We start from the raw sequence: 26,866 nt of genomic DNA, 5'->3' as shown, positions 1-26,866 counted from the left end.
TTCACTTTCCACATAAAACCTGCGGTGATGCTGTGTTCCTGAAGTAGCCACCCTGGCCGTGCTCAGAACTCTGAAGGCTCATTTTTATAAGTTAATGTTTGCAAGAGATGAACTGACAGGTCACTGCTTGGCACCTGGGTCCGTGTGGTCCAAATACTGCCGCAGAAATGATATCTCAATTGAAGAACCTTTATTGGGCACCTCCTGTATTCCACGCCCCGTGCCATGCACTGAGGAAAGCCAGTGCATCTCGTCAGGGATTACCGGGTACTGATGCGGGCCAGGGGCTGTGGAAGGCACTGAGGCAGGCACTGAGGCACAGATACTTGACTTGTAGAGCCAACCCCCCCACTCTCCCCACATCCGGGGTGCATGACCTTTCTACTGCCCCTGGAACACATGACCACGACTTAGCATCCCAGAGAAAGAACTGAGAGGCAGCGGCCAAAGAGCGTTTCCCAGCATCACAGACAGAAGCTGAGCGGGGACCTGGCCTAGGTGCATCCAAGTCTGGAGCGTGTGTCATGGTGGTCAGTCGGGGCTGGGGTTGAGCCCCAGCTCTGCCATCGGCCTGACCTCAGACAAGTATTAGACCGCTGCCTCCCATCTGTGGCTTGTCATCAAAACAGTACCTGTCTTGGGGTTGCGGTGAACAGGTGATGGAATATAAGGCTTGCGAAATATTGATCCCTGTATAAAACACACACACACACACACACACTGCTGGCATTACAGCACACTGAGGGTGTATGTGGGATGCTTCACACGCAGTTTCACTGAAGTCTCCCAAGAAACACATGGTCACTGTGCACACGCCCACATGGGAGAGGAGGACACCCAGGTTCAAGGGCATGAGTCATCTCCCCATGGCCACGTGCTCAGCCAGCCCCCACACACGGCAATGTCTTCCAAAGAAGCTTTTCTGGGCAGGCAGAGTTTGTCAGCCCAGCTCAAAATTTGGATGAGGTGGTAGCAGCTGGAATCCCCACCCATCCTACTGGGCTGCGTTCTCTGTGTGCCGGCCCCCACCCACCCAGCCCTCTGGCCAAGGAGCCAGCATACCACCTCGGGGAGAGACCGCCCCAGACCGCAAGGAAGTGCTCATGTTCCAGAGTGACAGGGCCACTCCCAGCCACGTCTCCAAGCAAGTCAGTGCAAGTGGGGGGGTTGGGGGGGGGGGGAGCGGGAGAGTGTGCCTCCTCCTGCTGCTGGCTAGCTGACCACTGCCATCGGAACTGCCTGGTTGGAGTCTCTGGGGCCAGATGTTATAGGGCAAGCTAAAAATAACCAGGCAGCGGCGGGCCACCACTGGGGGGGTGGGGTTGGGGGTGGGGGCATGTGCTGGGCGTGGACAAATGATCGGAGGGGGAGCTAAGAGCGTTTGGCAGACCATGCACACTTCTGCTCCCCATTCAGAGGACCCACCTGGCAGCAGGGCCCTCTTCTCTGAGCATCTGGGAAGAAGCCCCTCTTCCAGCTGCAGGATGGGCAGCAGCAGAAGGAAGGTCATCTGGGTTCTATGCTCGCTGCTGCTGCTCCTTGAAGCCAGTTCTGCCAAGAGTATTTGGAAACGGGCACTGCACGCGAGGCTGGCTGAGAAACCCCAAGTAAGTGCCTGGGTGGGGCGGCTGGGAGGAGGTGGGCCACCCCCAGATGCTGTTCGCTCTGTAGGCGCTCCCCCAAAACACAGGCAGGGCAGGTGTCTTTTTTTATCTGTGAGTGTCAACGTCGGGCGGTGGGCAGATGGAACTCACGTCTTCAAAGGGCTCCTTGGAAGCAAAGAAGCGAACATCAGATGTGTGCACGGGCCTGTGATGTGCTTTTGCCTACCGAGGATACTTTCTCCTGGCAAGCAGCCCCTGGGTCCGAGGACTTAAGGCTGAGCGCTGTCTCTCAGTCAACGTTTTATACAATGTACTTATGCATGCGTGCGGTTATTTACTCATTCCGTAAACGTTTACTGGAAACTGCTCTGGGCCAGGCACGGTGGGGGGTTCAGTGGGCACAAGATGGCAATACCAGCTCCCACCCTTCAGGGCAGCAGAGGCAAGTGGGGGAGGCAGTCAGGCGACAGGTGACGGCAGACCAAAGGATTGGCCTGACGTAACAAGGGACAAGAAGCGCGTGCCCTGGAGCTCGGTGTCTGGGTTTGAACTCGGGCTCTGCCGCGCACCAGCTGGGTGACATCAGGCAAATCGTTTGGCCTCTCTGAGCACCGACGATCTCATCTGCTCATTTGAGAGACGGAAAGATACGTTTCTTTCAGCAAATGTGTTTGCCTACCACTGTTTGCCAGGCACTGTCTTTGGCTGTGGGAACACAGACATCAGGTCCCTGTCTCCAGGAGTCCACGCTGCAGTAGGAGAGGCAGAAAATAAGTGAGAAATAAAAGGAAAACATAGTAAGTTTGGTGACAAATGCCGAGGGGGGATATAAAGCAGGAAGGGGACTAGGAGAGAGGGTGGGGGAGGGGAGGAAGGGTCAATCTTAGATCCTCCCCACCCCGGAGCACAGAAGCATAGAAGGTCAAGGAGATAACACCAGCGCTCAGCATAGGTGTGAGCATCAAGTGACTCAATATGCAAAACGTGTTACTTAGCACGCAGCAAGTGGTCAGTGCATGTAGGTGACATTTAATGAAATAATGGTGAAATCAGTTGATGCTTGCCTCCCCAGGTGGAATATAGGCTCCTCAGGGTACAGCCTAATTCTCTCTCTCTTTCTCTCTCTCTCTCTGTCTCTCTCTCTCTCTCTTTTTTAATTCCTGATGCCTTGCCAGGTAGCTGTCATTAAGTTGGTGCCCAATACATTCTTGTGGGGGAAATTATGGGCAAATACAATGGAAGCACAGGAGAACTTATGAAGCTCTGCCCCAGGAGAGTCAGGGAGAATTTTTCAGAGTTGGGGGCATTCAACCTGGGGCTTTGAAGGATGAATAGGAGTTTTCCAGGTAGAAACATAGGAGAAAGGCTGTTTAATGAACCTAGGTACTATGGGGTGTACTAAACTATATTGAAGCTAATCTCAGCCTCCAGGGCTTACATTCTATAGGCCATGCAGGAGGATACTGGGAGTGAAAAAAAAAAAGTAGTAGTGGCTGAATTGAGGGTAGATGTTTGGAAGAAGAAAAGCTCATGTGAGATGGTATAGTCACAGAAGACTTCCTGGAAGAGGTGAGACCTTGGCCAGATCTTGAAGAATTATTAGGGATTTGGAGAGCCTGGCTGGCATGGCTTAGTAGTTGAACATCGACCTATGAACCAGGAGGTCATGGTTTGATTCCCACTCAGGGCACATGCCCAAATTACAGGCTCAGTTCCCAATGTGGAGCATGCAGGAGGCAGCCAACCAGTGATTCTCTCTCTCATCATTGATGTTTCTATCTCTCTTTCTCCCTTCCTCTCTGAAATCAATGAAAATATATATAAAAAAAAAAAAAAAGAATTTGGAGAAAGGAAAAACAAAGAAGTTGAGAAAGGCCATTCCTGGAAGAAGACTCCATGTGGCTGAGGGTTGGGGGCAGAACTGGTGTGACGCAGAGCCCTGAGGGGGCAGTCCTTCCTACAGGAGAGGCTGTGTGTGGAAGGAGGGAGAGGGAGCCTCTCAGGTCTCACTGCTCCATGCTCTTTGCTGGCCTAAAGGATGATTGCATCCTCCTCGGTATGAGCACTTGGTACCACAGAGGGATTTCTGATACATCACCTGGTCTTACCTCCACCTAGCCGTGGGGTGTCCTAGGCGCAGACATCTCACTGGGAGGACTGGCAAGTCTGGGGTGCTGAGGATGATGTACTCAGGGGATGGGATAGTCTCTTTAAAACACAGGCCTGGCCCTGGCCAAGATGACTCAGTTGGCTGGAGCATCATCGTGTACACCAAAAGGTCTCGGGTTCGATTCCCAGTCAGGACACCTAGGTTGTGGGTTTGATCCCTTGTCGGAGTGTGTATGAGAGGCAACCAATTGATGTTTCTCTCTTACATCAATTCTCTCTCTCCCTCTCCCCCTCACTCTCTCCTTCTCCTTCTCTTCCTTTCTGTCTCTTTAAAAATCAATTTTAAAAAAACCCACCCAGACCAGGGTGGGCCTCAGGCACTGAGTGAGCTGTGTCTAGCCATCATTGTCAGGAGCAAGCGCCTGAAGGGTGCCCTCGCTGGGTGGGCAGTCTCCCTGGGGATCACCAGCACCGGCACCCTCCCCGCGCCCCGAGCTGAGACAGGAGAGGTTGCACAGGAGCTGCCTCAGAGCAGGCCCCTGGGGAAGGACAGCCTGCTGACGTGTGGCTCAGAGGATGGGGAGGCTGGAAAGGGTCCTGGCCTAGGAATTCATCCCACCAGCTCTGCAGCCTTGGGCTCCTCACTGCCCTCTCTGAGCCTCAGGCTGTTGCCTGGGAAACGAAGGCAGAGGACCAGATGGCTTCCAGGACTCTTTTCTTTCCGATTCTAACTCCCAGGCAAATGGTCAGCAGGGACGTTAAGAGTCCTAGGAAGCAGACCCCACACACTCAGAGACAGGACTTTCCCATGCGGCCCCCACTGCCCCCACCCCAAGCTGAGTCAGACCTTCAGCCCAGAGGGCAGGTCAAGGTGGGGGGACAAGGCCAGGGGCCCAGTAGCATGCTGAAGCCAGGTTGGACGCACGTGGAGAGTTAACCAGAGCCCTTACTAAAGATTAAATCATGTGATTTAAGTCGTAAAAAGGAAGGAAGCACTCGTGAGAAATGAATCACTTCCTACGTATTCCTCTACATCTCACGAGTCCCTCTGCTAATGTGGATGGTATCCGTATGGGGGAAATAGTAGGTTGTGGGGAACTATTGCTTCTCCTCATGCAGCCCCTTCCACAGGTGGCTAAAGCCAGCCACGGTGGGAGTTTCAGTCTATGGACACGGCCAAGGCTGCTTGATGATGACCAACCAACCGCTGGCCGTCTGCCCCCCGCCGCAGGCACCTCTCTCACCCCCTCAAAGCAGAGTGGGCAACGGGCCCGAGGCATTTCCTGGACACGGTGTACGCTACAGCCCGGCGCTCAGTGCTGGAGAGGACGGCATGCCTTCTGCTCCCACAGGACCCCGTGGAGGCCTCTCCCCTCCGGGCCTCAGTTTCCTCCTCTGCAGCACTGGAGCGCCTGCTGTGCGGTCCAGTGAGAAGACAGTGGGGAGCCCTGAGCTCCGGGCCTGGCAGAGAGCCACCCTCTCCACATCTGCACTACTCAAAACAAAACAAAGCAAAGCAAAACAAAACAAAATAAAACAAAACAAAACGCAGAACCAAATGTTTATGAGGCTAGATAAGACAGAGTGGAATGTTTGTAAGTCGCCTAGTGGCCTTTTCTGGGGGCTCAGGGTCAGTTCTGGGGAGCTGGTGTCCGGAGCTTCTTTCCTGGCATTTAATGAAACTCATAAGAGCATTTCCTGTGCGTCAGGCCAGGCGCTGGCCATGCATTAACTCGCAGGGTCCTCTCGACTCATCGCATCTGCCAGGTGGGGCCCACTGCCGCTGCCACGTCAGCCTGCAGATGGGGCGGCCCAAGGATCCCAGCGTGTCTCTGTGCTGTGGCTCTGTTTTGCCTCCAAGCTCCCATCCAGGGCAGCAGCAAGCAGCCATGCAGCATGCACCCTGCCCAGAGTGCCTGCCCCAGCGGAGGGGACAGTGAGGGGCTGCAGCAGCCAGGAGCAAGGGGACCTCTTTGTCATGCATCCTGCTCCCAGGGTGCCCGCCCTTTGCACTTAGTCCCCCCGGAGCTGTAAAGCGGTTTGCGGGGCGGGGGGGGGGGCGGGGGTAGTCGTGTTCCAGGCAGGTGTCTCCCCTGATAAAGATCCACCTTTACCTGAATGGGCCTGTCTATTGCCTTTTTGCGTCCACAATAGCTGTCTTTTGGGGAAGAGCACAAAAGCCCTGTAGGACCCAGCAGCCCGTGCGTGTCCCTCAGGCTCCCGAGCTGGTCCTTCTCTCCAGAAACCTCTTTGGCAGATGACCAAGGAAAACAACCACTTTGCTTTAGCCGTGTGACCTTTTGTTTGGTGTTTGTCACTTGTCCCAGAGCCGCATCATCAGGTTCAGCTCAGCTCTCCTTGTTCCCAGCCCCGGGCCCCGCACATATTGTAGTTGGCCCGGGAACTATGAAGTTCCCATTATAGGGATGAATAAATTACATGAAAACCTTCCAGAACAGGATAGAGGGGGTGGAAAGTTCTAGAAGACGTCCAGGTGCATAGCAGTGCTCGGCGGACACCCAAGGATTGGTCGAGGTTGCAGTCTTGCTCTCAGCCTGCACGAACTGGGTTTGTCCGCAGTGTGAGATCCCCGTTTTCGGGGCACCTCTCCCAGGAAGTCCCGTTAGTGTGCACCAAACCCTGCTCTCAGAGCCCAGTGCGGAGGTCCCGGGGCAGCCGGAAATGGCATTCGCCCGTGCACAGGGAACCCTATGTCCTCTGTTCTGGGGAGAGACTTATTTTTAGCTCTTTGACGTCCGAATTCCTAAGGAAAAGCGAATAATGCTCAGAGGAACATTGGCTTTCTTCCTGTACCACACAAACGAGTCCTGGGGTGCACTTTTATTGGCCAGACCGTTAAGTTGCTGGAACATTCCAACAAAAGGGAAAGCTCTTGCTAATGGAATGAGTGGGGTGGGGAGGGCTGAGGGAGGGACTCGGGCAAATTGGGAGGGGTCTGGAGATTGGATTCTTTCTCCTTAAATGGAAATGGTTTCAAACTTTCTCCTGATTATAAAAATTATGTTTATTGTAAAGAAACAGACTGTCCTAAGTAAGTAAAAATAATTTAAACTCTTCCTCTGACATAAGCTCTGTTGGCATTTTAGGGTGTGTTTGCCTAGACTTTAATGAAGCCGTTATACTCCACATGCATTTTTTTCTTAATAGGATTTTACTGGTATTTTTTTTTTTTTTTTTTTTTTTTTAGAAATTTTCATTAGGATAAAATTCACATAACCATTTTAAAATGAATAATTCACTGGCATTTGGGCAGCCACCACCTTTCTCTAGTTCCAAGACATTTCCATCACCCCCAAGGGAGATCCCAGGCCCATTAAGCAGTCACTCCACACTCCCCTGGCAACCACTTATCTGCTTTCTGTCTCTCTGCATTTGTCTGTTTGAGACACCCTATATAATAAAAGCCTAATATCCTAAGTGTCCAGTCGTCCGATGACCGATCAACGGTTCAACCAATCAAAGTGTAATATGCAAATGATATGCTAAATCCACTCAACTGCTAGCTATGATGTGCACTGACTACCAGGGGGCAGATGCTCCAACTGGTAGGTTAGCTTGCTGCTGGGGTTTTGCCCATCGGGACTGAGGGAGATGGGCCAGACATGCCCTGGAGCCCTCCTATGGTCCCTCCCCAGCCCTGATTATGTACCGGTGGGGTCCCTCGGCCTGGCCTGTGCCCTCTGGCAATCTGGGACCCCTTGGGGGATGTCAGAGAGCTGGTTTCAGCCTGATCCCGCCAGCCACTTCCCTTGGGAGGGCGCCAGATACAGGGCTCATGGCTGGCAAGCACTGCTATAGTGACGATCCTCTTCCAATTGGGACTGATGAAGCGTAACCTATCATGTTCCAGTGGGGTCAAAATGAGCAGAAGCAACAGGTGGGAGCTGCAGGCAGCATTGAACTGCGGGTTTCGCCCGATCCTCACAGGCCACACTGAGAGACCCCGCCATGCACAAGTTTGTGCACCAGGCCTCTAGTTTCCTATAAAGGGAATCACATAGAGCATGGAATTGTGTCTGGCTTATTCTTACTGTTTTGTACTTTGTGGTTTCAATGAACATATATGGTGCGTTAATATGGTAGATCTGTGTCCCCTTTCCAAAGGCTGCTATGGTGCTCCAAGGTACAGATGTGCCATTTTCTATTTATCCAGCCTCCTTTGGAGGACACAGGGAATCAGATTTAGACTAGCAGCATTGGGCTTCCTACCAACGGAGCCAGAGCTGACACTTTCCTAACTTACTTGCCTAATAGCAGCACATCACAGGGGCCTCCAACACCATCTCCCCTAGGAGGGGAAAGTAGGCCCCAGGCCATTGGCCTGAAGAGAGTCATGTATATCCCAGGAAAGTGCCCACTGTAAATGTGTCCCACAGCTGCTTGATAAGGGACCTGCTACACCGTCCCTTAGTGGGAACGGAAATAACCGATGAAGATCCCGGTGATGGAAAGGTGAGCTGCCATTTGGCCAGGGGGGTCTGACCTGCTATTATTTTACTTAGACTCAGCGGCAGTGGAGAGGTTGGCAGGCTAGGACTGCAGAGAGTGTAGGTGCCTGGGACACAGGTGGGAACAAAACCAAGTCCAGTATAAGGGGAGAAAACCAAGAACCAGATGAGTCTGTCTGTCACCGTGCTCCCATGGTGATCAGGGGTTTGGAGCTACTTCAAGGCCAGAACCAGGCAGGGAACTTGGGAGAGAGGCCCAGCTCATGCGAAGGCCCAGCTGTGGGATGAGCTTATCGTGTTCCAGGGGCCTCACAGAGGCCGGGGCACTGGACAGGAATGAGCAAGGGCAGAGTGGTCAGAGACGTGGAAGGGTTGGGGGGGCAGCTCAGGTCTGATCTTAACACCACCCTCCCCTGGGGGCTGGGGAGCCACTGAAGGGTGATCTATTTATTTCCTTGATGAAAGTCCATTCTTTCCCAGAACTCCAGAAAACATCCTTTGTTTAGGATCGTCTTTGAATATCACCTTGCAGAACATGAAATATTTTCCCAAGCATGTCATCCTTTCATCTGGGCCCCTTGGGGAAATCAGTCCTTTATCACCCACCGCCATCTGTTGTCTCCAAGGCTCCATCTAAATAACTCCCGCGCGAGATGTGACTTCTAAGGCACGTATCTCTTTTGTTCTCTCTGAATCCTGTGAAACGTCTGAACTTTCCTCTGGGAGTAGAGCACATCTAAAATTGATCTCTCTACACCCCTACGGTTGGGGGTGTCATTAGGGGAGTCGGCGAGATAGAAGAAAAAAAGAGAAGAGGCAAGATACAAAATGGCATATGCCATCTGATCTCAACTAAAAAGACAGAAGGTCAAGGATGCCTACACATCCTTCCCACACAGCTATTGTGGTGGCTGCAAACTCCGTGCGCTACTCCTAAGGTCCTGTAGAGGGCGTCGAAGGTGGGTGGAAAGTATTTCATTTCTTATCTCCAGTTTCTGTTAAATTTCATAAATGAGGCTTTGATATAAAAACAGGCTAAGTGGAGAAACCCACCGGCTCCTCCAGACCATGCACTCTCAGCACCCCCCGAAGGAGGCCCGGGCAGTTGTCACATTCAATCAGGATTTAAAAGGTGGGACCCTGACATGCATCCAATGTCGTTAATTCTGAAGAAAATGAATTAAGAGCTAATGGTGTGGGATTATGCCCCCTGCGTGCAGCTTGGAAGTTATTCACAATGGCACTTGGAATTAGGGGGCCTGGGCCAGGCAGGGCAGAGTGAAAAGGCTGAACCAGGAGACAGAAGTCCCATGCTCCCATCTTCCCTTTGTTCTTGGGAAGAACCACCAATCGCGTGAAACCTTCCACTCCTTGCCTGCACGTGTTGGCTTTGTGCTCATTTTTACTTTTCACAAATTTAATAACCTATATTAGGAAGAAAAGATGAATTCTCTGGGTGAAGCTGGGCTGGGGACCAGAGACCAACTCTGCCCAGGCTCTTTGGAGAGTGGGGATGGGGCTGAGGAGTCCTGGGAGGAAGTTTGAAAAACACTAGTCCTTGTAAATTACACCAATTCCAAGATGCTCCTCCTCTGGGCCTACTCTCGGCGGCCTGACGCCCTCTACAGGACATTTGGAGTAGCGCATGGGGTTTGCAGCCACCACAATAGCTGTGTGGGAAGGATATGTAGGCATCCTCGACCTTCTGCCTTTTTAGTAGAGATCAGATGGCATATGCCATTTTGTATCTTGCCTTCTCTCTCTCTCTCTCTCTCTCTCTCTCTCTCTCTCTCTCTCTCTCTCTCTCTCTCTCTTTCTCATAAGTATTTTTCCTGTCATTAACAATTCTTCATAAGTACTTCTAAAGCTTTGTCTTCTTTAAATTGAAAAATATAACATGTGCATGGCAAAACTCTTTGGCACTAGTTATAAACATAATAAAATAGTGAGCAATGAGGAGAAATCTCTCTTGGCTTCAGAATCTAATTCTTCTCTCTAAAGGCAATCCTTGATAACAGTTTCTTGTGTATTCTTGTATCTCCTTCCAAAAAAATATTCCAGTTCTATATATATATAAAGGCTAATATGCAAAGTGTTCCCTTGAAAGTTAGACCTGGAGACTGGAAGTTCAATTGCTTGCTATGATGTGTGCTGACCACCAGGGGGCGGCACGGAATGAAGGCAGGCCCCAGCCAGCAGCCAGCAGCTGGGGAAGGGAGGCCCTAGCCAGCAGCTGGAAGGCCCTGATCAGCTCTGATTGCTGGCCAGGACTAGGGGCCCTACCTGTGTGCAAATTTTGTGCACTGGGCCTCTAGTACAAATATATACATAGTACATGTGTGCATATGTATATTTGAAAACATAGTTAGGTGCATAGCAAACAAACTGTTCTTTACCTTAATTTCTTCATGAACCACAATGACATGGTGATCTTTCATAAGCAGATTACGGGCAGGTTTTGACAGCTACATGCTACTCCAGTGTGCAGACAGGTGTTATTTACTTGGACAGTACAGGGGGTGGGATTTTGAAATATGTGTGCAGGGAAACGAGGAGGTTTATAAGTAGGAATGTAAATGACAGGAGCAGTTTTGGCATAGGCCAGGGGGCAGGGCAAGCCAGTGTGTTTCTTCTCAATGAATCTGTTCTATATCTAACTGTGTGTGTGTGTGTGTGTGTGTGTATGTGTGTGTGTGTGTAGGGATGTATAAGATCTGCCCTCCACACACCCCACTTTCAAATCCAGAAGCAGGACAGTGTTCCTGGTATGGACGGGGTCAGAGAGGCCCAGGGGGAATTGCATGGTGTGACAAACTCCCCCAACCTCCCCTCTAACTGTTTATTTTATTAGTCACGTGCCTGCATGTCCTACAGGCTAAGCTATGTGTCTTTTAACTTTCATCGAAACATAGTAAAGCCAAAAGGCCCAAAGAATCGTGTGCCCAGCTCCGCAGATCTGCACCACGTGGCCCGGCAAGAAGCAGAGCAGGGCGGGCCTCCGGGGACCCTGAGCTCTCCCAGCCACCAACCACGAAGTGGCCGCTCACTGGCTTCTCTCACTGGACAACACTTTTGCCTCTTTTTGAACTAGAATATAAACAGATCGTGTGTTCTCTTGTAAGCTGGCTTTTTAAAAACAGTCAGTATTATGTTTGTGAGATTTACCCAAGTTGTATGAATTTATCCATTCTGCGTATGAATTGCAAATTCCTAAAGCCCCCTATGGATTATAAGATATATGTGCATATAGATATATGTATGTGTGTGTACGTTTTATATGTATATATACACACATATATACCCTGTTATATATACATGTTTAAAATGAATGTGATGTATATGTGTATATATATATTAGGATAGATGCTTAACGTACAAACTGGTCACATTCGTTTATCCTTTTTGCTGATGATGGATCGGCTTGCCCTCCTCTCAGTTGGGGGCTATTACAAAGAGAAACATGGTTAATCCTCAAGCAACCCACCCCTGCTGCTTCTGCTGTGCTTACAGGAAAAACTCAGAAGCTCAGAGAGGCCCAGCGGCTTGCCCTGGGCACCATTGACACCGCCCTCTCCCCGCAGGCCCAGGAGGCTGATGGCCCCGGGCAGCCCCGCGCGGACCGCTGCCCGCCACCCTCGCGCTCGCTGCCCCCCGGAGCCTGCGAGGTGGAGCCCTGCCAAGCGCACACCCAGTGCCGGCAGCGCCAGCGCTGCTGCCATAACGGCTGCGCCTACGCCTGCCTGGAGGCCGTGCCGCCCCCGCCAGGTAGGCGCCCCCGGGCTGGGGCCATGGGGAGGCGGCGGGTGGGGGTGGGCGAGGGAGGAGGGAGGGCACCAGGTGAACTGTCCCTCCAGGCCCTGCCCCGAGGTGGAGCTGGGAGGAACGCAGGTGGATGTGCCCATCTGTGAAGGGGGAAGGCTGCGGCTCGCTGGGCCAGCTCCAAGCTGAGCGCATTGCCCTCGGGGAGCTCCAGTGCGGAGAGGAAACGTGTGCTCCGGGGGAAATGACCCTCCTGTGAAGATGGGGGAGATCTCTCCTTAAAAGACTGGACTAGCCAAAACCGTTTGGCTCAGTGGATAGAGTGTCAGCCTGCGGACTGCAAGGTCCCTGGTTCGATTCCCGTCAAGGGCATGTACCTTGGTTGGGGTTGCGGGCACATCCCCAGGAGGGGGTGTGTGCAAGAGGCAGCAGATCGATGTCTCTCTCTCTCATTGATGTTTCTAACTCTCTATCCCTCTCTCTTCCTCTCTGAAAAAAAAATAAAATAAGACTGGCCGCCTCCCCTGGGCCACGGGCTGCTGGAGCCTCGTGTGCCCATAGGTGGCAAGGGGGCCCTCAGTTCTCCACGGACCCACCAGGTCCCTTTCCCTCACATGCCTGGCCCCGGGGGCATTTGAGATGGAGACCTGGGGCTTTCGAAGGCCAGGTGGGGTGCCCAGAGAGGCAGGGGGGTGCAGACTCCTGGGTTTAAATTCACGGGCTGGCTGGTGGCCTCCTTAGACCTCTCCCCTCCCCCAAACACAAGGAGAACGGGACTGAAGTGAGAAAGGGCAGCTTATGGCGGGCCTGACCATTCGAAAGGGCTGGGCCCCCGCAGGGCTAGGAGCAGGCCACCAGTAGCGCGTGTAATCTTAAGCAGAGTCCCTTTGGGAGGAGCAGTTCTCAGAGATTCAGCTTTGGAAGGAAGGAGTTTCAGATTCCTTCTGGAGAGAAGGTTTAGGACAGGATGGAAGGGAGCCCGTGGGGAACACTGAGCAGCTGGGGGCAGGGGGAGGAGATGGGCAGCTGGGGGCGGGGGGGCGGTGGGAGGAGATGGACAGTTACCCACCTCTGGATGGAGAAAACGTGTCCCTAATTGGTTACGGGGACAGCAAAGTCTCCACTCCCAGTTCTGCTTGGACAGCACCTGAGGGTTCCATGGGCTTCAATTACTGAAGGTGGCTCAGAGGTTAGCCCCAACCTCTCCCCTCCTCCCAAGGCCAAAGCTACAGCGACCACAGTCCCCCTCTCCCCCCAACCCCCCTTTGGAGTGAGATCACAGCCCTTCAAGATGCTCTTAATCACAGTCTCCAGAGCGTCTGAGCACTTCCTCTGGTTCAGAGACTGGGCAGGCACTCAGGACCAGAAGGCTCCTACTAGGCCCTTTATAAGAAAGACGACATGGCGCCCCCTCCTGGTGGAAGAAGCAGGTGTGGAAGTAAAAGACGCTGCCCCTTCCTGAGGATTGCGGATTCGACAGGGCTCAGGATTCTAGCCTCACCGCCGTCCAGGCCAGCTGCTTCCCGCAGTGCACAAGCTGTACAACTGGCCCTGACATTCCCGGCGGCCTTTCCATACACCATCTCCTGCAGTTTTATGCTCACGCAGTCCCGGGAGGTGGAGAGACTCTTGTCAGCTCTATTTTACCTTCGAAGACACTGAAGCTCAGAGGAGCCCAGCCGCCTGCAGAGGTCGTACAGCAGACAGAGCTAGAGTTTCAGCCAGTCTCCCGTGAGGTGTCCACTGCCTTAGGCCCCAAGTGCAGGGTTGTGGGGCCCCTGGCTCAGTACCTGGCTCGTATGCAGGCCCCTCACTGCCTGAAACACCCCAATCCCAGACACCCTGGAGGAGGCTCACTTCCCCTTTCCGCCAGAGGAGGCCACTTTATCTGGGAAGATCCCCTCTCTGCATAGCAGTCCCTCCTCCAGCCATCCCTTACCCTCTTTACCTGCTTCAGTTTTCCTTACAGTCCACTCCGAATACTGTGTTTTACTTATGTGTTCACTGACTGTTCCCCCCATGTGAAGGTCAGACCCCCAAGGAGAATTTGGTCTATTTTATTCACTACTATATCCCCCACCATCTAGAACAGTCTCTGGGCTCCTGAAAGTTATTCAATGAATCTATGGTTCATAAAGTAATAAAATGACTAGTTTCCACTGGCCAGCAGAAAGAGACATTAGTAAGCCGTAATAACAATGGCAATGATATTTAACACAAGGTTCCTCCCCTTTGGCACTCCTAGGAGTTAGATAATTCGACTTGAGGTTGTGTTGGGGGCTGACCTGGGCACTGTAGGCTAGTGAGCAGCATTCCTGGCCTCTCTCCATTAGATGCCAATACTACCCCCACTCCACATCGTGACAACCAAAAATATCTCCAGACTTCGCTGAATGTTCCGTGGAGAACAAAATTGCTTTGGACTGAGAACCACGATCTTACACGAGCAGATGACTTGGAGTGTATTGGGCCCTATTCTGAGCAGCTTACACACTTCATTGCATTCCCCGGGGGGGTGGGGGGGGGGGGGGGGTGGAGAGGCTGTTTTCAAAAGCGAATCTTGAGATAAGGGCTGGGGTACAGGGAGTTTAGGTAGCAGGTGACCCCAGGGAGTTCCAGTGAAGGAGCAGAGAGGTGAGCCTGTGGGCCTTCAGGCCTTTGAGAGTCTGCAAATGGATGGCAGGCCTTCACCGAGTTTCAGGATTCCAAAAAGTGTAGCAACATGTGCACAGTTCTCTGCTGCAAGGCAGAGGAGAATACAAACAGTAAATATCGATAAGTTTCCTATTGGTAAAAGATAGCATTGAAAACATTTTCTATTGTGTGGTGGAAAGAAGAAGGGGGAAACCAGAAGATTGGAAATAGTGGCTGCAGAATGTCATCATGCCATTCCTCTTGTTTGGAAATTGCAAATTATGGGTTTGTTCCCCTGCTGTTTCAATTTCCATGCTATGGGATGATCCAGCATTTTTACTAATACCCATCTATGCACTTTCAAAGGCGCTAGACAGCACATGAACCGCTTTAATTTGGTCATGTTTCTGATTCTGACTAAAGCAGAGGTCAGAAGCAAATGTGATCTCAGACCAATTTCATTTGCTCTCCAAAGAGCTTTAAAATTTTTAAATTACTTGCCGAGACCGGTTTGGCTCAATGGATAGTGTCGGCTTGGGGACTGAAGGGTCCCGGGTTCGATTCTGGTCAAGGGCATGTACCTTGGTTGCCGGCATATCCCCAGTAGGGGTGTGCAAGAGGCAGCTGATCGATGACTCTCTCTCATCAATGTTTCTAACTCTCTCTCTCCCTTCCTCTCAGTAAAAAATCAATAAAATTTATAAATAAATAAATAAATAAATAAATAAAATAAAATAAAAATTTTAAATTACTTGTTGCCAAACATTTAAATAACAGAAAATTCATATTAGTTAGATTTATAGCTTAAAACAAAAATCAGCTCTGGAAACACTGGGAACGGCTGGCCAAAGCTGACCAACAGCTGACCCAATGAGGCAGAAACCCTCCCTAGTTTGCCATATCTGTTTGTCCCACCTGGCCCGATTTCCTCCTTTATATTATCTACCTGCCTCCGGGAGGTATTTGGGCTTTCAACCCCTGCTTTGGATATTTGAAGACCTTTCAGTCTACTACGTGGGTCACTCTTCTGGTTAAAAATGTACTGGTTATAGAACAAACTGTGCTGCTGTAACAAAAAGACCCAGAACTCAGGGGCCCAACCAATGAGGCGTTTACTTCTCCCTCAATTAATAGGCCAGAGGTAGACAGATGGTTCGTGGTAGCCAGGTGGCTTTGTTCCACAGTCATCCAAGGATCCAGGTTCCCTCCATCTTGTTGCTCCACAAGATCATAGTGGCTCCCAGCCTGTGGGAAGAGGGAGAGAGAAACGAAGGGGAGAAAACAGGCATAGAATGCAAGGGCAAGACCACAAGTTACATCACCACTTCTGCTCACATTCCATTGGCCAGAACTCAGTCACATGGCCACACCTAGTTGCAAGAGAGGCTGGGAAATGTAGTCTCCAGCTAAGCCACACAGTGGCCAGCCAAAACTCAAAGTTCTGTTACTAAAAGGAAAGGGCAATGCTAGAGAACCACCATTGTTTCCCCCCCAGGGGCTGGGGCATTTCTCAGCTGCCTGCGGAGGGCCTCAATTTAACCACGTGTTATTTTGTTAGTTGTAGATTGGCTGGTAGAGCCGAAACCTCGATGGCTTGGTGGCAACGGCTGGCTCCTGGATGGCCCCAAGGAGGTGTTACAAGGTACTTACAGGATCAAGCCCAGACCTGACGTCATAGCCAGGATCCCCCCTTTCAAGCTGCCACCAGAATACTGATAATAGGGGCTGCCTCTGCTCCAGCACACTGCCTGCCCCCCAATACTCAGACCTCTTAGAGCCTCTCCCAGCACAGGGGGAGGATGGTGAGGGTATTGGCCAGGCTCTCAGCATCCCCAGGACAATACAGAGTTTGACTCTCCCTGGGAATGGGGCCCCCTTCCTGGTGGAGAATTGAGGGGGAGGGTGCTTGGGGCTGGTTTACAGATCCCTAAACTCCGAGTAAGGGGATTGCTGCCTCCTGATGATGGGAGCAATGATGATGGGAACCACCCAGGGCCTAGAGAGCTGTAGGGTTCAAGTGTGTACCCTTCATGTATGTCATGTGCTTGTGATTCTGCACACTTCTCTGTGTGTGACTGTGTCCGCGAGAGTATGCCGCTGTGCAAGAAACCCGCTGTGTATGTCTGAATATTTGTGCATCTGTGTTCATGTAAATGTGTGTAACTGTAAGTGTGAATGTGTGTGTGCGTGCAGAATTTGTGTGCATGTGAACATATGTGCGGATGGTTGTATGTGTAGTGTATATATGTGTGTTGGGACTTGTGGGGGTGGTGAAAATGTGTGTGTGATGTGTGAGTGTATGTGTCAGGATTTTTGTGTGTGAATATGTGTGTACACATGTGACTATAAGCATGAGCATATGTGTTTCAGAGTGTCTGAGTGAACATATGTTTGGGCACGTGATGTGACTTTGAACTGAGATTTGGGGGCAGGCAGTGTGCTGGAGCAGCTCCCTGTGTGTGTATGAGTGCATCTGTACATATGTGCATGTGCACACATGACACTGAGTGAAAACCAAGGCTCAGCCTGGAACCCGGGGCACAGTCGAGAGGTGCCCCTCTGGATACCGTGTTCACTGTGCTCACTGCCTCCGTGGCATGTGTCCTTCCGCAGCGGAGACCTGCAGCACCACAGAGGACGGGGCGGAGCCACTCCTCTGTCCCTCAGGCTACGAGTGCCGCATCCTGAGCCCGGGTGACATGGCCAAGGGCATCCCCAACCGCGGGGAGTGTGTCAAGCAGGGCCCAGCAGGTGAGTGTGGGTGCCCAAGCCCCGCCCAACTCACCCTCCTATAACCACCACATATCGGAGCCTGGCTGAGGGCTCTTTCTGTCCTACCAGCCTGGCCTCCCTTTCAAATCTCCCATCCTCTCCCCCGCGCCAGCCTCGCCGCCTTCCAGCTGGCTGACCATGGGCTCAAGTGCTCAGTCTCTGAGCCTCGGGTTCCTTGTGTGTAAAATGGGGCCACTTCATGTTATTATGAGGGTTCATTTGCATCCTACATAAAGGCCTCACTAAACATCTGAGATTTTATATCCATCTGTGTGTCTATGTTTTGAATTAACTGAGAACCCTCATTTGATATGGCTTAATTAGCCTGTCTTTGGGGAGGAAGGCTGTAAGTAGATCGGTGAGGAGTATGAATAGCATCACTTTAGTTTGCATAATTTTCCCAAGAGCGGAAGGACTAGGTGGTAGTACCTAAAACCCACATGTGCCTCATGCAAGACGGTCAAGAGGTTTGGTGTGGATTTGGAAGAAATGTGTGGCAAGTGAAGGATCTGGAACTTCGGGGAGATGTAGGGCAGCTTCATCAAAGGTGAGCTCATTGGAGCCTCGAGTCCACACACTCTAAGGCCCAGGTCCCCACTTCTGCCCTGAGTCAAGATCAAGGATAATTACAGTGACCTTGCTGGCCAAAAGAATATATCAGAGCGCATGGTAGGCCAAAGCTTTTTTCTTTTCTTTTCCCCCTGATTTGAGAAATTTATTTCTCTCAAGTGTTTTGAGAAAGACATACACATGAAATCAATTGCACATGTAGCGTCATTAAAACTGCAAATAAGAAAATGATGAGACTTTAGAACTGTTTTTTGAGAATCCTGATCGCCGGAATTCTGAGCTTTGAAGCAAATGGAACCGATTAGGCTTAATTGTGATTTCTCCAACATTCTGCTTGCTGTTTGGGTTACTAGCAGGCTCCCCCGCACACCAGGCAGCTTGGGATTCCCGTGGCCACCGGCCCCTCTCTGCTGTGTGTCCCAAATAGAACCTTCCAGGCCCCATTTTCCTTATCTGTACAATGGGCTTTCATGGCTAAGCGGCCATGCCTCTTGCTTCAAAGCACAGAATAGAAACTTTAGACACCGAAATCAGACCTCAGGAAAACGGGGTATGCGGTCCTCCAAATGCAAAGCCCCGAGGGCAGGCCGGCCTGTCGGAACATGCCGGACTAGGAGAGCAGCAGCCTTTATCAAAGGCTGCGGAGTGAGTCAGGAGTCCTTTGGACTGTAATGTCATTTTTCATAACTGGAAAGGCCTGGAACCATTCCACCCTTATCATCCCCCGATCTTGCTCATTTTGTCATATGAAAGCCACTTCAAGGCCAGAGATAAGCAAGGAAACCATGAAATGATGCCTGTGGTGGATGTAGTGCCTCAGAGATACCGCCTTTACTTGTTAGCTCAGGCCTGCGGAAGGAGGGATGTGACCAGACGGCGGTGTCATGTAGGCTCAGAGTGCAGGCTCAGGGCCACTGAAATGTGTTCAAACCCTACGGCTTTCTTCCCTGGTGACCTTGGGTAGGTAACCTAACCTTTCCTAGCCTCAGGTTTTTTCACTTGTAAAAGGAGGTAGTGATGGTCATGATAGTAATTGCTTCCTGGGGTAGTGATAAGCTTGAAAGGCCTGTAGAGCAGCGCCTGACACATAGTAGGCCCTCAGGGAATGTATGCCACTATCTCTCCGTCTTATGGAAAAGGGAGGACAAGTTCAAGACCTTGCCCAGTCAGTGCATACAGCTAACAAGGAGCAGAGTGGGAATTTGGAGCCTGTTCACCTGCTTCAAAGCCTGTGGGGTGTGTGTGTGTGTGTGTGTGTGTGTGTGTGTGTCCTCCCCTCCACAGGAAGATCTGAGCCTTGCAGGTAGGAATGCAAATGAAATCTCTACACTTGGCCCCGGGGGATTGCCACTTAACTAGAATTGCTGGTGCTTTTGGGGAGTTTGAAACCACCCTGAATTCCCACAACTTTCCTTGGAGCAAAGGTCTCAGGGGGGAGAGGGGCGCTGTTGAACCAGAGTGATCAGGGCAGAAGCCTTTTATTTTTTTAAAAACTACATATTTTAGACTAACTTTAGAAAGTAAGAAGAATAGTACCTTGGACCTTCTGACAAGTGACTTGGCCAGCTGTGGCGTGAGCAGGCATGACCAGCCAAAACTCATCCCAGGGAGAGGCGGGAGCAGGAATGTTACAGAGAGCCTCGGGCCTGGAAAAGGTCCTGGAACCTGGCTTAAGGCAGATAAACTATCCACCCCAGTATGCGGGCTGCCTGCCTCAGCCCCTGGTGCCTGTACAAGAGCTGTCAGAGCTGGTCCCAAACACTCAGATGGTTTTTAGGGTGACCACAGCACAAAAGGAAACAAAATGCCCAGCGAGGCAGAAGGCGATTTTTGAATTGATAGGTAATTGACATAGAGCATGGTACGAGTTCCAGGTGCCTACATGGGATCTCTTGGCGGTGCAGCCGTCAGACATGGCTGAGCCGTTGCAGGGGAGCCGTGAGCTGCGCAGTGTTGTCACTGGCACATGAAATACTGTGTTCTGACCAGGTTTCTGCTCTCCCCCAAATGTTTCCCTGCTGTGGGGGCTGAGGGAAGAGGTAGGGTTAGTGACACTCAACAGAGAGAAACCATTTGAGACATGAAATTGCCAAGAGTTGACTGCTTTTGAACACACAAAAATGGCGATTTCATATGGTTCCTTCTAATGCTTGCATATAGGTGTTGTAAATGAAATTATTTCTTTTCATCCTCACAATAACTGAAGAGGTACTGATTTTATGCCCATTTCCTGTGAGATAACTGAGGCTCAGAGAGGATTGGTGAAGCCGTTAAGTGAAGATTCAGTCTCGAGTTACCTTGTCATGTGCAGTAATGACATTTGAATCTCTTTTGAAAGGACTAAAACAATACTATTTACTCCCCAGGGGAACATATTTTGTGATGACATTTGCTAAACAATATGTTGAAATTTTGCAACCAGTTCATCATTGGTCTCAGGACCCCTTTATACTAAAAAAAGAATGAGGACCCCCCACAGACCACTTCTCTGTATGACTGTGATATTTACCATTTTAGAAACTAAAACTGGGACGCTAAGAGTATTGATGTATTAATTCATTAAAATAACAATGATAAATTCATTATGTAGTAACTCTTTTTGTTTAAAAAATAACATTTGTCAACAGAAAATAATACCGGTGAGAGGAAGGGTGTGGTTCTACATGTTTACAATTCCGTATATGAATTAAGAGGACTGGATTCTCACATCTGCTTCTGCATTGGATCAGCTGCCATGCCAAAGCCATGTAGCCTCTGGCAAAGTCTCCCGAACACCCTTGTTAGAACGAGAATGAAAAACCCAGCAGTTCTTTAGTATTCGCTTGAAAGTGGTTTGGGCCTTCTAAAATCCCGGAAAGGCGTTTAATCCTCTCGCTTGTTTTCCAGAAGAGCCGTCCCAAAGACATACAGCTCACAAAAAATACCCAGGTAAGAGAAGAACCATTGTTGCTTTGCAGAGTCCTAACAAGGACAACGGGCATTCTCGGGTGGACAAGAAAACTAAAGGCCAGGGACTCTCAGGAGCACTATCATTTGAAGCTGCTGAGAAGGGAGGGACATGGCCAGTGCTTTATGCCATCAGAGGACACTCTGGGGTTGTGGGAGTGGGACACCAAGAGATTTCTGTCCTGAAAGTCTCTCCAGCCTGGGCAGCCCTCCGGTTGGTATCTGACCTGGATGGGAGCCCTCTCAGGCTGCAGGCTGGAGGGTGGAGGAGCTGCTAGACTGGTGACTGAGAGGGCCTGCGGCAACCACTCAGGGATGTCTCACAGGAGACAAAATAGAAGCTGGGATTGGAAAACAATGTAAAAGGCCTGTTGTCTGATTGGGGGAGGGGGGGTGCGGAGGAGTGAACAGATGAGAACTCCTTGTGTTGTCACAGTGGGCGCTTCTATACCTCTAGACCTAAATCCAAAGACTCAACCAGGTTGCAACTCAACTTTCCAGCCTTGCCTTAATGCGTCTGTGAACAGGCAGACAAGTCCTGGCATCCCAGGAGGTATGAGTCGAGAGGCATTCACAGCAAATGTGGTTGCGTGGTAAACACCAAACATCAGAACCTGGGACTGGAGAGACTTTCATTCACAGAACTGGAAAATATGGCTGACACTGTCATTCCATTCAGTTATCCATTGCTCCGTCCACCCAACAATTCCATCATCTATCCATTCATCATCCATTTAGTAATTTATTCAATCATGCATCCATTTATCTATATCCATCCACCAATCTTTTCATCCAATAATTGATTTAATCCCTCCATGCATCTATCACATCTTGATTAAGCATGTATATTCATTCTTTATTCCATTCTTCATTCGGTGCTGGAAGTTGGGCTACGTCTGTGAACATGGCAGACCAGTGCCTGCCATCGTGCAGCTAATGTCAAACAGGACATTCAACCAATAAGCCACGTGGGTGTTTAGTGACAGCAGGTGTGAGACTCCTGGAAGCAACTCAGCCGTCAGTGCAGCTGGAGCGTTTAGTGAGCGAGGGGGAGAGGGGCAGCAGATGAGGCCAGAATTGTGGGCAGGGCCAGGACACACCGTGGGTGAGGAAAGGGGAGGGACTATGGGGGGGGGGGGGGGCTGTGTACCTCGTTTGTGGGAAAAGGGGAGACAGTCAGGCTGGTGTATCTGGACTTAACTTAGCAGTGATTGGTGAGTCTTTGAGCAGGAATCGACACGCCTGTCCTGGCAGAGCCCTGTTCTTTTTGCAGAGGGAGACACCAAGAACGTGGCAGAACATGGAAAAGGGCGACGGAGGCACATGCAATAAAGTGGCGACGGGTAGGTGGGAGCCGGTGGCAGGGAGGGGGGATTTACGCAGCCAGCTGTCCTAGGTGGCTTTCACCCCAAAGTTGGCCGGTGGGAGGGCAAGAGTGGGGCTTCCCCTGCGGGTAGAACTTTAAACTCCCTCATAATTTCAAAGTAAACAGATGAGAACTGTGTGTTGTTACAGCGGGCGTTTCTATACCCTCCACACCTGCATCCAAAGACTCACCTAGGTTGTAACTTACCTTTCCAGTCCTTTGCCTTAAGTAGGGGTGTCGAACTCAATCAGAGAAGGGGCCAAAATCTAAAATCCAGCCTAAATCGCGGGCCGAATGGTTTACTGAACAGTCATAAACTGTCATTGTGATGGAAACGCAGCGGAGTGCAGTGATGACAGCGCGGTGCGGGCCACATTGCAAGGCCTGGCGGGACGGATTTGGCCCGCGGGCCTTGTGTTTGACACATGTGCCTTAATGCATCCAACAGGCAGACAAGTCCTCCATTGTCCCATGACATCTGTCCCTCCCTCTGGCACACGATGCTTTCGAGGGCCAGCTCTATGATAGGCAGGGGCTCAACAGTCATGCACGGCACCTGCAGTGGGCTGGGAGCTATGGGGGTGACGCAGTGAAGAGAACAGACAGAGTTCCTGCTGTCGTGTGTGTGTGTGTGTGTGTGTGTGTGTGTGTGTATCTCCTACATCCTTCAGTAGGAGACTGAACAAGTCAACAAGTAAGCCAGCAAGAGAGTGACAGGCTGCAACGAGGAGTGTGAAGGAAGCGGACAGGCGATGTGGTGCAGAGTACCGAGCCTGGGCTGGGAGCTGCTTCAGACAGGGTCGGGGGTCACGGAAAGCTGGGAAAGGAGTGGACATCTGAGCCAGCCAAGACTTGAGAGGAGGAGGTGCTGCGGTCGTTGGAAGACCTGGAGAATGGGCACCTAGGCAAATAGAGCCGGAAGAAGAAACGCCCTGATGCGGGAAAGATCTTGGCTTAAGCAGCGACAGCCTTTGTCATCTCAGGGCACACACACACTCATCACTGAAATTCTGTGGCACACCACAAATATATTATATTGTTGCCGATCTGACAAAGAAAAACACACACCAGGTATCATGTTGTTTCACTCACACTGGCTGGTTATTGTTGTGTTGGCTGTAGTCATTTTAAAAAATACATATGTTTTATTGATTTTTAGAGAGAGAGGAAGGGCAAGGGAGAGATAGAAGCATTGATAGAGGGAAATACAGATCGGCTGCCTCCTGCACAGCCCCACTGGGGGTCGAACCCAGGCATGTGCCCTGATCAGGAATCGAACTGGCGACCTCTTAGTTCTTAGGTCAACACTCAATCACTGAGCCACACCGACTGGGCTGTAGTCATTTTTTTATTTAACAATCGAAGGGAAAGGTGGTCAGGACCTACCTGTACCTAAACAGTTGGGCATTGCATATCTTAAAAATCCTTCTGGCACCCCGGAGTGCCACAGCACGGTGATTAGAAATCACTGGCTTAGCGGAGTCACAAGGAAGCACGAAGTGGGAACAGAATGTCCTGAGGAGGCCAGCCCGGAGGTCTGGTTAGGCACAGGCTCTGCTCTCAGACATAGGTGAACACAAGGATTCTGGGACCCCAACACCTGGAGGGGTCTCAGCAGGTAAAACCTAATACCCACCATCCCCTGTGAAAGCTGAACATGGACACAAGGCCAACAAAAGCCCTTGGAAGCAGGCAGTTTCCCCAGCATGTCCTTGGAAGGCATCAGATTTCAGATTCCAGAGCGTTCTGCTGGGAGACCTCCTGGAAAATCTAGAGCCGGTGGGGACTGACACGGAAGTCTATTACCTGCCGATGACAGGAACAGTCCGTCCCTGCAGCGGCTCTGACCCATCGCGGGCTGTGACCCTTACACATGCACGTGCCAGGGGCCAGGCGGGAAGGACAGATTGTGAGAGGCCGCTTGGGTGGCTTCTGGGAGCCAACACACCTAGCTTCAAACTCTTGCTCTGCCACCACATGACCTAGGCAATGACTTCAACTCTCCAGCCTCAGTTTCCTCACCTATAAAATGGGAATGATGGGAGGGAGGTGTTAGGAACTAAGTAAGGTGGTTCCTGCAGGGACGTCTCAGTGAGTTAAGAATTTAGTCTCAGCAGAGGCTAGCACCGTTCTGGTGTCCGGTGGGGAAGGAGGAAGAGGAGGACACGGATTTGTGATCCCACGTATTGCCTACCAGGGGTCTTCAAACTACGGCTCGCGGGCCACATGCGGCCCACAGAGGAGTCTGATCCGACCCGCCAGGTTTTTTGGGCAGTGAGCGCAGCCGAGGTGTTACAGTAGGAATTAGTAGTTCATATAGTCCGGCCCTCCAGCTCTCTGAGGGACCGTGATCTGGCCCCCACTTTAAAAAGTTTGAGGACGCCTGGGCCTAAGCAGTGGCTCATATTCATTTCTTCTTTGCTTCCCTTTCAGCTAATCTGAAAGGACATTCCTCACTTTCTGCTAAGCCTTGGACATTGTTGTATAAGAATGCTTTGGCCCTCAGAGGTCATGCCCAGCTCAGCAGAGCATAACCCCGGAGATGCCGAGAGGCGGGATACAGGCTTCATCACCCGGCTGGGTGACGGTGGGAGCCGCAGACCAGCGCCGGGTCCTGCTCTGTCGCCTTGGAAACGCCTGGATCTCACTGGGCCCTGCGGCTCCACAGACACTACCTGGGAAGAAGGCGCTGCCTTGTGAGCACATGCGAAGCTCTTTCTAAGTCAGAGCTCCGTGCTGTGTCATTTACAGCCTCCGTCCAGGTCCGACTCTGGTGGGCACGCACCCCGCCTCCCACAGTCTCAGAAGATAGCCACGTTCTCCCACGTTCTCCCAGTACATTCGCTCATCACAAAATGAAGATGAATGTACCTATTCATGCGTAATTCATCACCTTAACCATCGAATGGTCTTAAATCTGACTGGGGCTGAAGCCACTGGCTCCTGGTGGGGGGAGAGGGAGGGTGGGTTTGCTGGGAGACAGTTCAGCCCTGCTTTCCGGCCACGTGTGGGCTGTTTTCGTTAAGATTTCTCTGAATTGGGTCCTGGGAGGAGGATTTGGTGAAAGTGACATATTATGGAAGTTTCTGGGGAAAACGGGCGCAGGTGGAGAAGTGGGACAGGAGGGAAGAAGGTCAGACGAGGGGAGGTGTCAGGGTGCTGCAGAGGTCACTGGTGCCAACCCTGGAGGTCCCACCAGGCCAGCTCCTGGGCAGGAACCCGTGAGGCCACTCAGAGGCCCTGAGTTTGGTATAATGAATTCTTGACAATTGTTGAGCCAGAGGCCTACATGTTCATTCTGCAGGCGATCCGTGGAATCTGCCCATCGGGGGGAGGGGTGTCGAGTATGTACCAGGCTTCCAGTATCTCCATGAACGGGCAGGGTCACCCTTGGGAGGGGCTGTCAACTCCAGGGGCAGCCCCCCTCCTGGGCACACAGGGCCCCGAGGGCATCTGTTACACAATTCAAATTTCAACAGCATCTGCTCAAAACAGAGATATATATGCTCATAGGTTTATGGGGGTACTGATTGAATTCAGCCCATAACCTGCTTTAAAAACAAGTTGCGGTGATTGGTGTTGATGAATTGTTTGGCAGGCTTCAACCTTTTAAATTCCAAATGTGGAGGTAATGCCTGAGGACACATATTTTAAAAACAAGCCACCCTCCTGTCCCCTGTCTTCCCCCCACCCCCCGCACGCTCCCACCCAGGCACACTATCCACGCTCTCTTAGAAAACAGTCCAGGTCCCGTTTAACGTATATGTATCAGCAGCATTGGAGTAGAGTATTACAGTTTATCTCCTAGGAAGCACAAATTACAGGAAGCCCTTTGGGAATGATTGTAGGAAGAAAAAAAGCCAACACTTTGGGGAAGCCATTAATTGTCAACGTCAGATTGCGTCTCATCCTCAGGTCATTCACCTGTATTCTTTGCTTTTTAAAAACTAATTTTTAAAAGCCTTTTATCTGAAACAATGGAGCACTTATGAGATGGGCAAGGAAACAAACAGGGAGCCCATCCCCAACGGTGACACCTTGCGTAACCACAGGACAGGCTCACACCAGGAAGCTGGAAGCTGGGGGGGGGGGGGGGGGGGGGGGAGCTGGCAGAGCAGCCCCTGACAGCCAGGGCCCCTCCTCCCATTGTCTCATGGACCGCAGGAGGCCAGTCCCCTTGCTCCCAACGCCAACGCCCCTTCTGGAGTTTTCTTGTTTGCCACACAAGACCTCCTGTATTGAAGAGACAAAAGAAGCCATGGCCACCACCTCTGAGGCTGTCTGAGGACTGTTTCCCAGCAGTAGGGGTGGGGGGCCAGCTTTTGAGAGGGCATGGTCCCCCCTAACAGGGCCCAGGAGCAGGGGCACCAGGAAGACGGGAAAGCAGAGCAGACAGGCCCCTGGGCTGCTCGGGCCCTGCCTGCGGGGAAACAAAGGGCTTCTCTGAGGCCGGAAAAGTGACTGCCCCCCACCCCCAGGCACCTGGCTACAGGCAGGGCCTGCCTGGGGGCTCCCCCTGAAGCAGCTTTTCTACAGGAAGGAACAATGACACAGTTGTCCCAAATTCCGCTCTGTTCCTTGGGTAAACGGACAGGTACAGTCTTTCCTGGGGCCATTTGCCATCTGAGCTGCCAGGA

General features: G+C 51.4%; 1 protein-coding gene across 2 annotated transcripts; it reads left to right on the top strand.

The window, feature by feature from the left end:
* The first annotated feature begins 1,322 nt into the window (after positions 1-1,322).
* Positions 1,323-25,095, top strand: WFDC1 (WAP four-disulfide core domain 1). 2 transcript variants are annotated; one of them, XM_045582642.1, is made up of 7 exons: positions 1,323-1,607; positions 11,764-11,947; positions 16,134-16,217; positions 17,189-17,326; positions 20,807-20,845; positions 22,137-22,206; positions 24,662-25,095. In XM_045582642.1, exons 1-6 carry the CDS (start codon positions 1,356-1,358, stop codon positions 22,193-22,195), a joined length of 756 nt encoding a protein of 251 aa, XP_045438598.1. In that variant the 5' UTR covers positions 1,323-1,355; the 3' UTR covers positions 22,196-22,206; positions 24,662-25,095. The 2 variants fall into 2 exon arrangements, with proteins under 2 accessions (XP_045438598.1, XP_045438597.1); XM_045582641.1 differs by having other exon boundaries at positions 20,804-20,845.
* The last annotated feature ends 1,771 nt before the right edge of the window (positions 25,096-26,866 follow it).

Source organism: Pipistrellus kuhlii, unplaced genomic scaffold (assembly GCF_014108245.1).
Source record: "Pipistrellus kuhlii isolate mPipKuh1 unplaced genomic scaffold, mPipKuh1.p scaffold_m20_p_17, whole genome shotgun sequence".
NCBI lineage: Eukaryota > Metazoa > Chordata > Mammalia > Chiroptera > Vespertilionidae > Pipistrellus > Pipistrellus kuhlii.
Note: the sequence above shows the minus strand (reverse complement) of the source record. Positions and strands in the feature narration are given on the sequence as shown.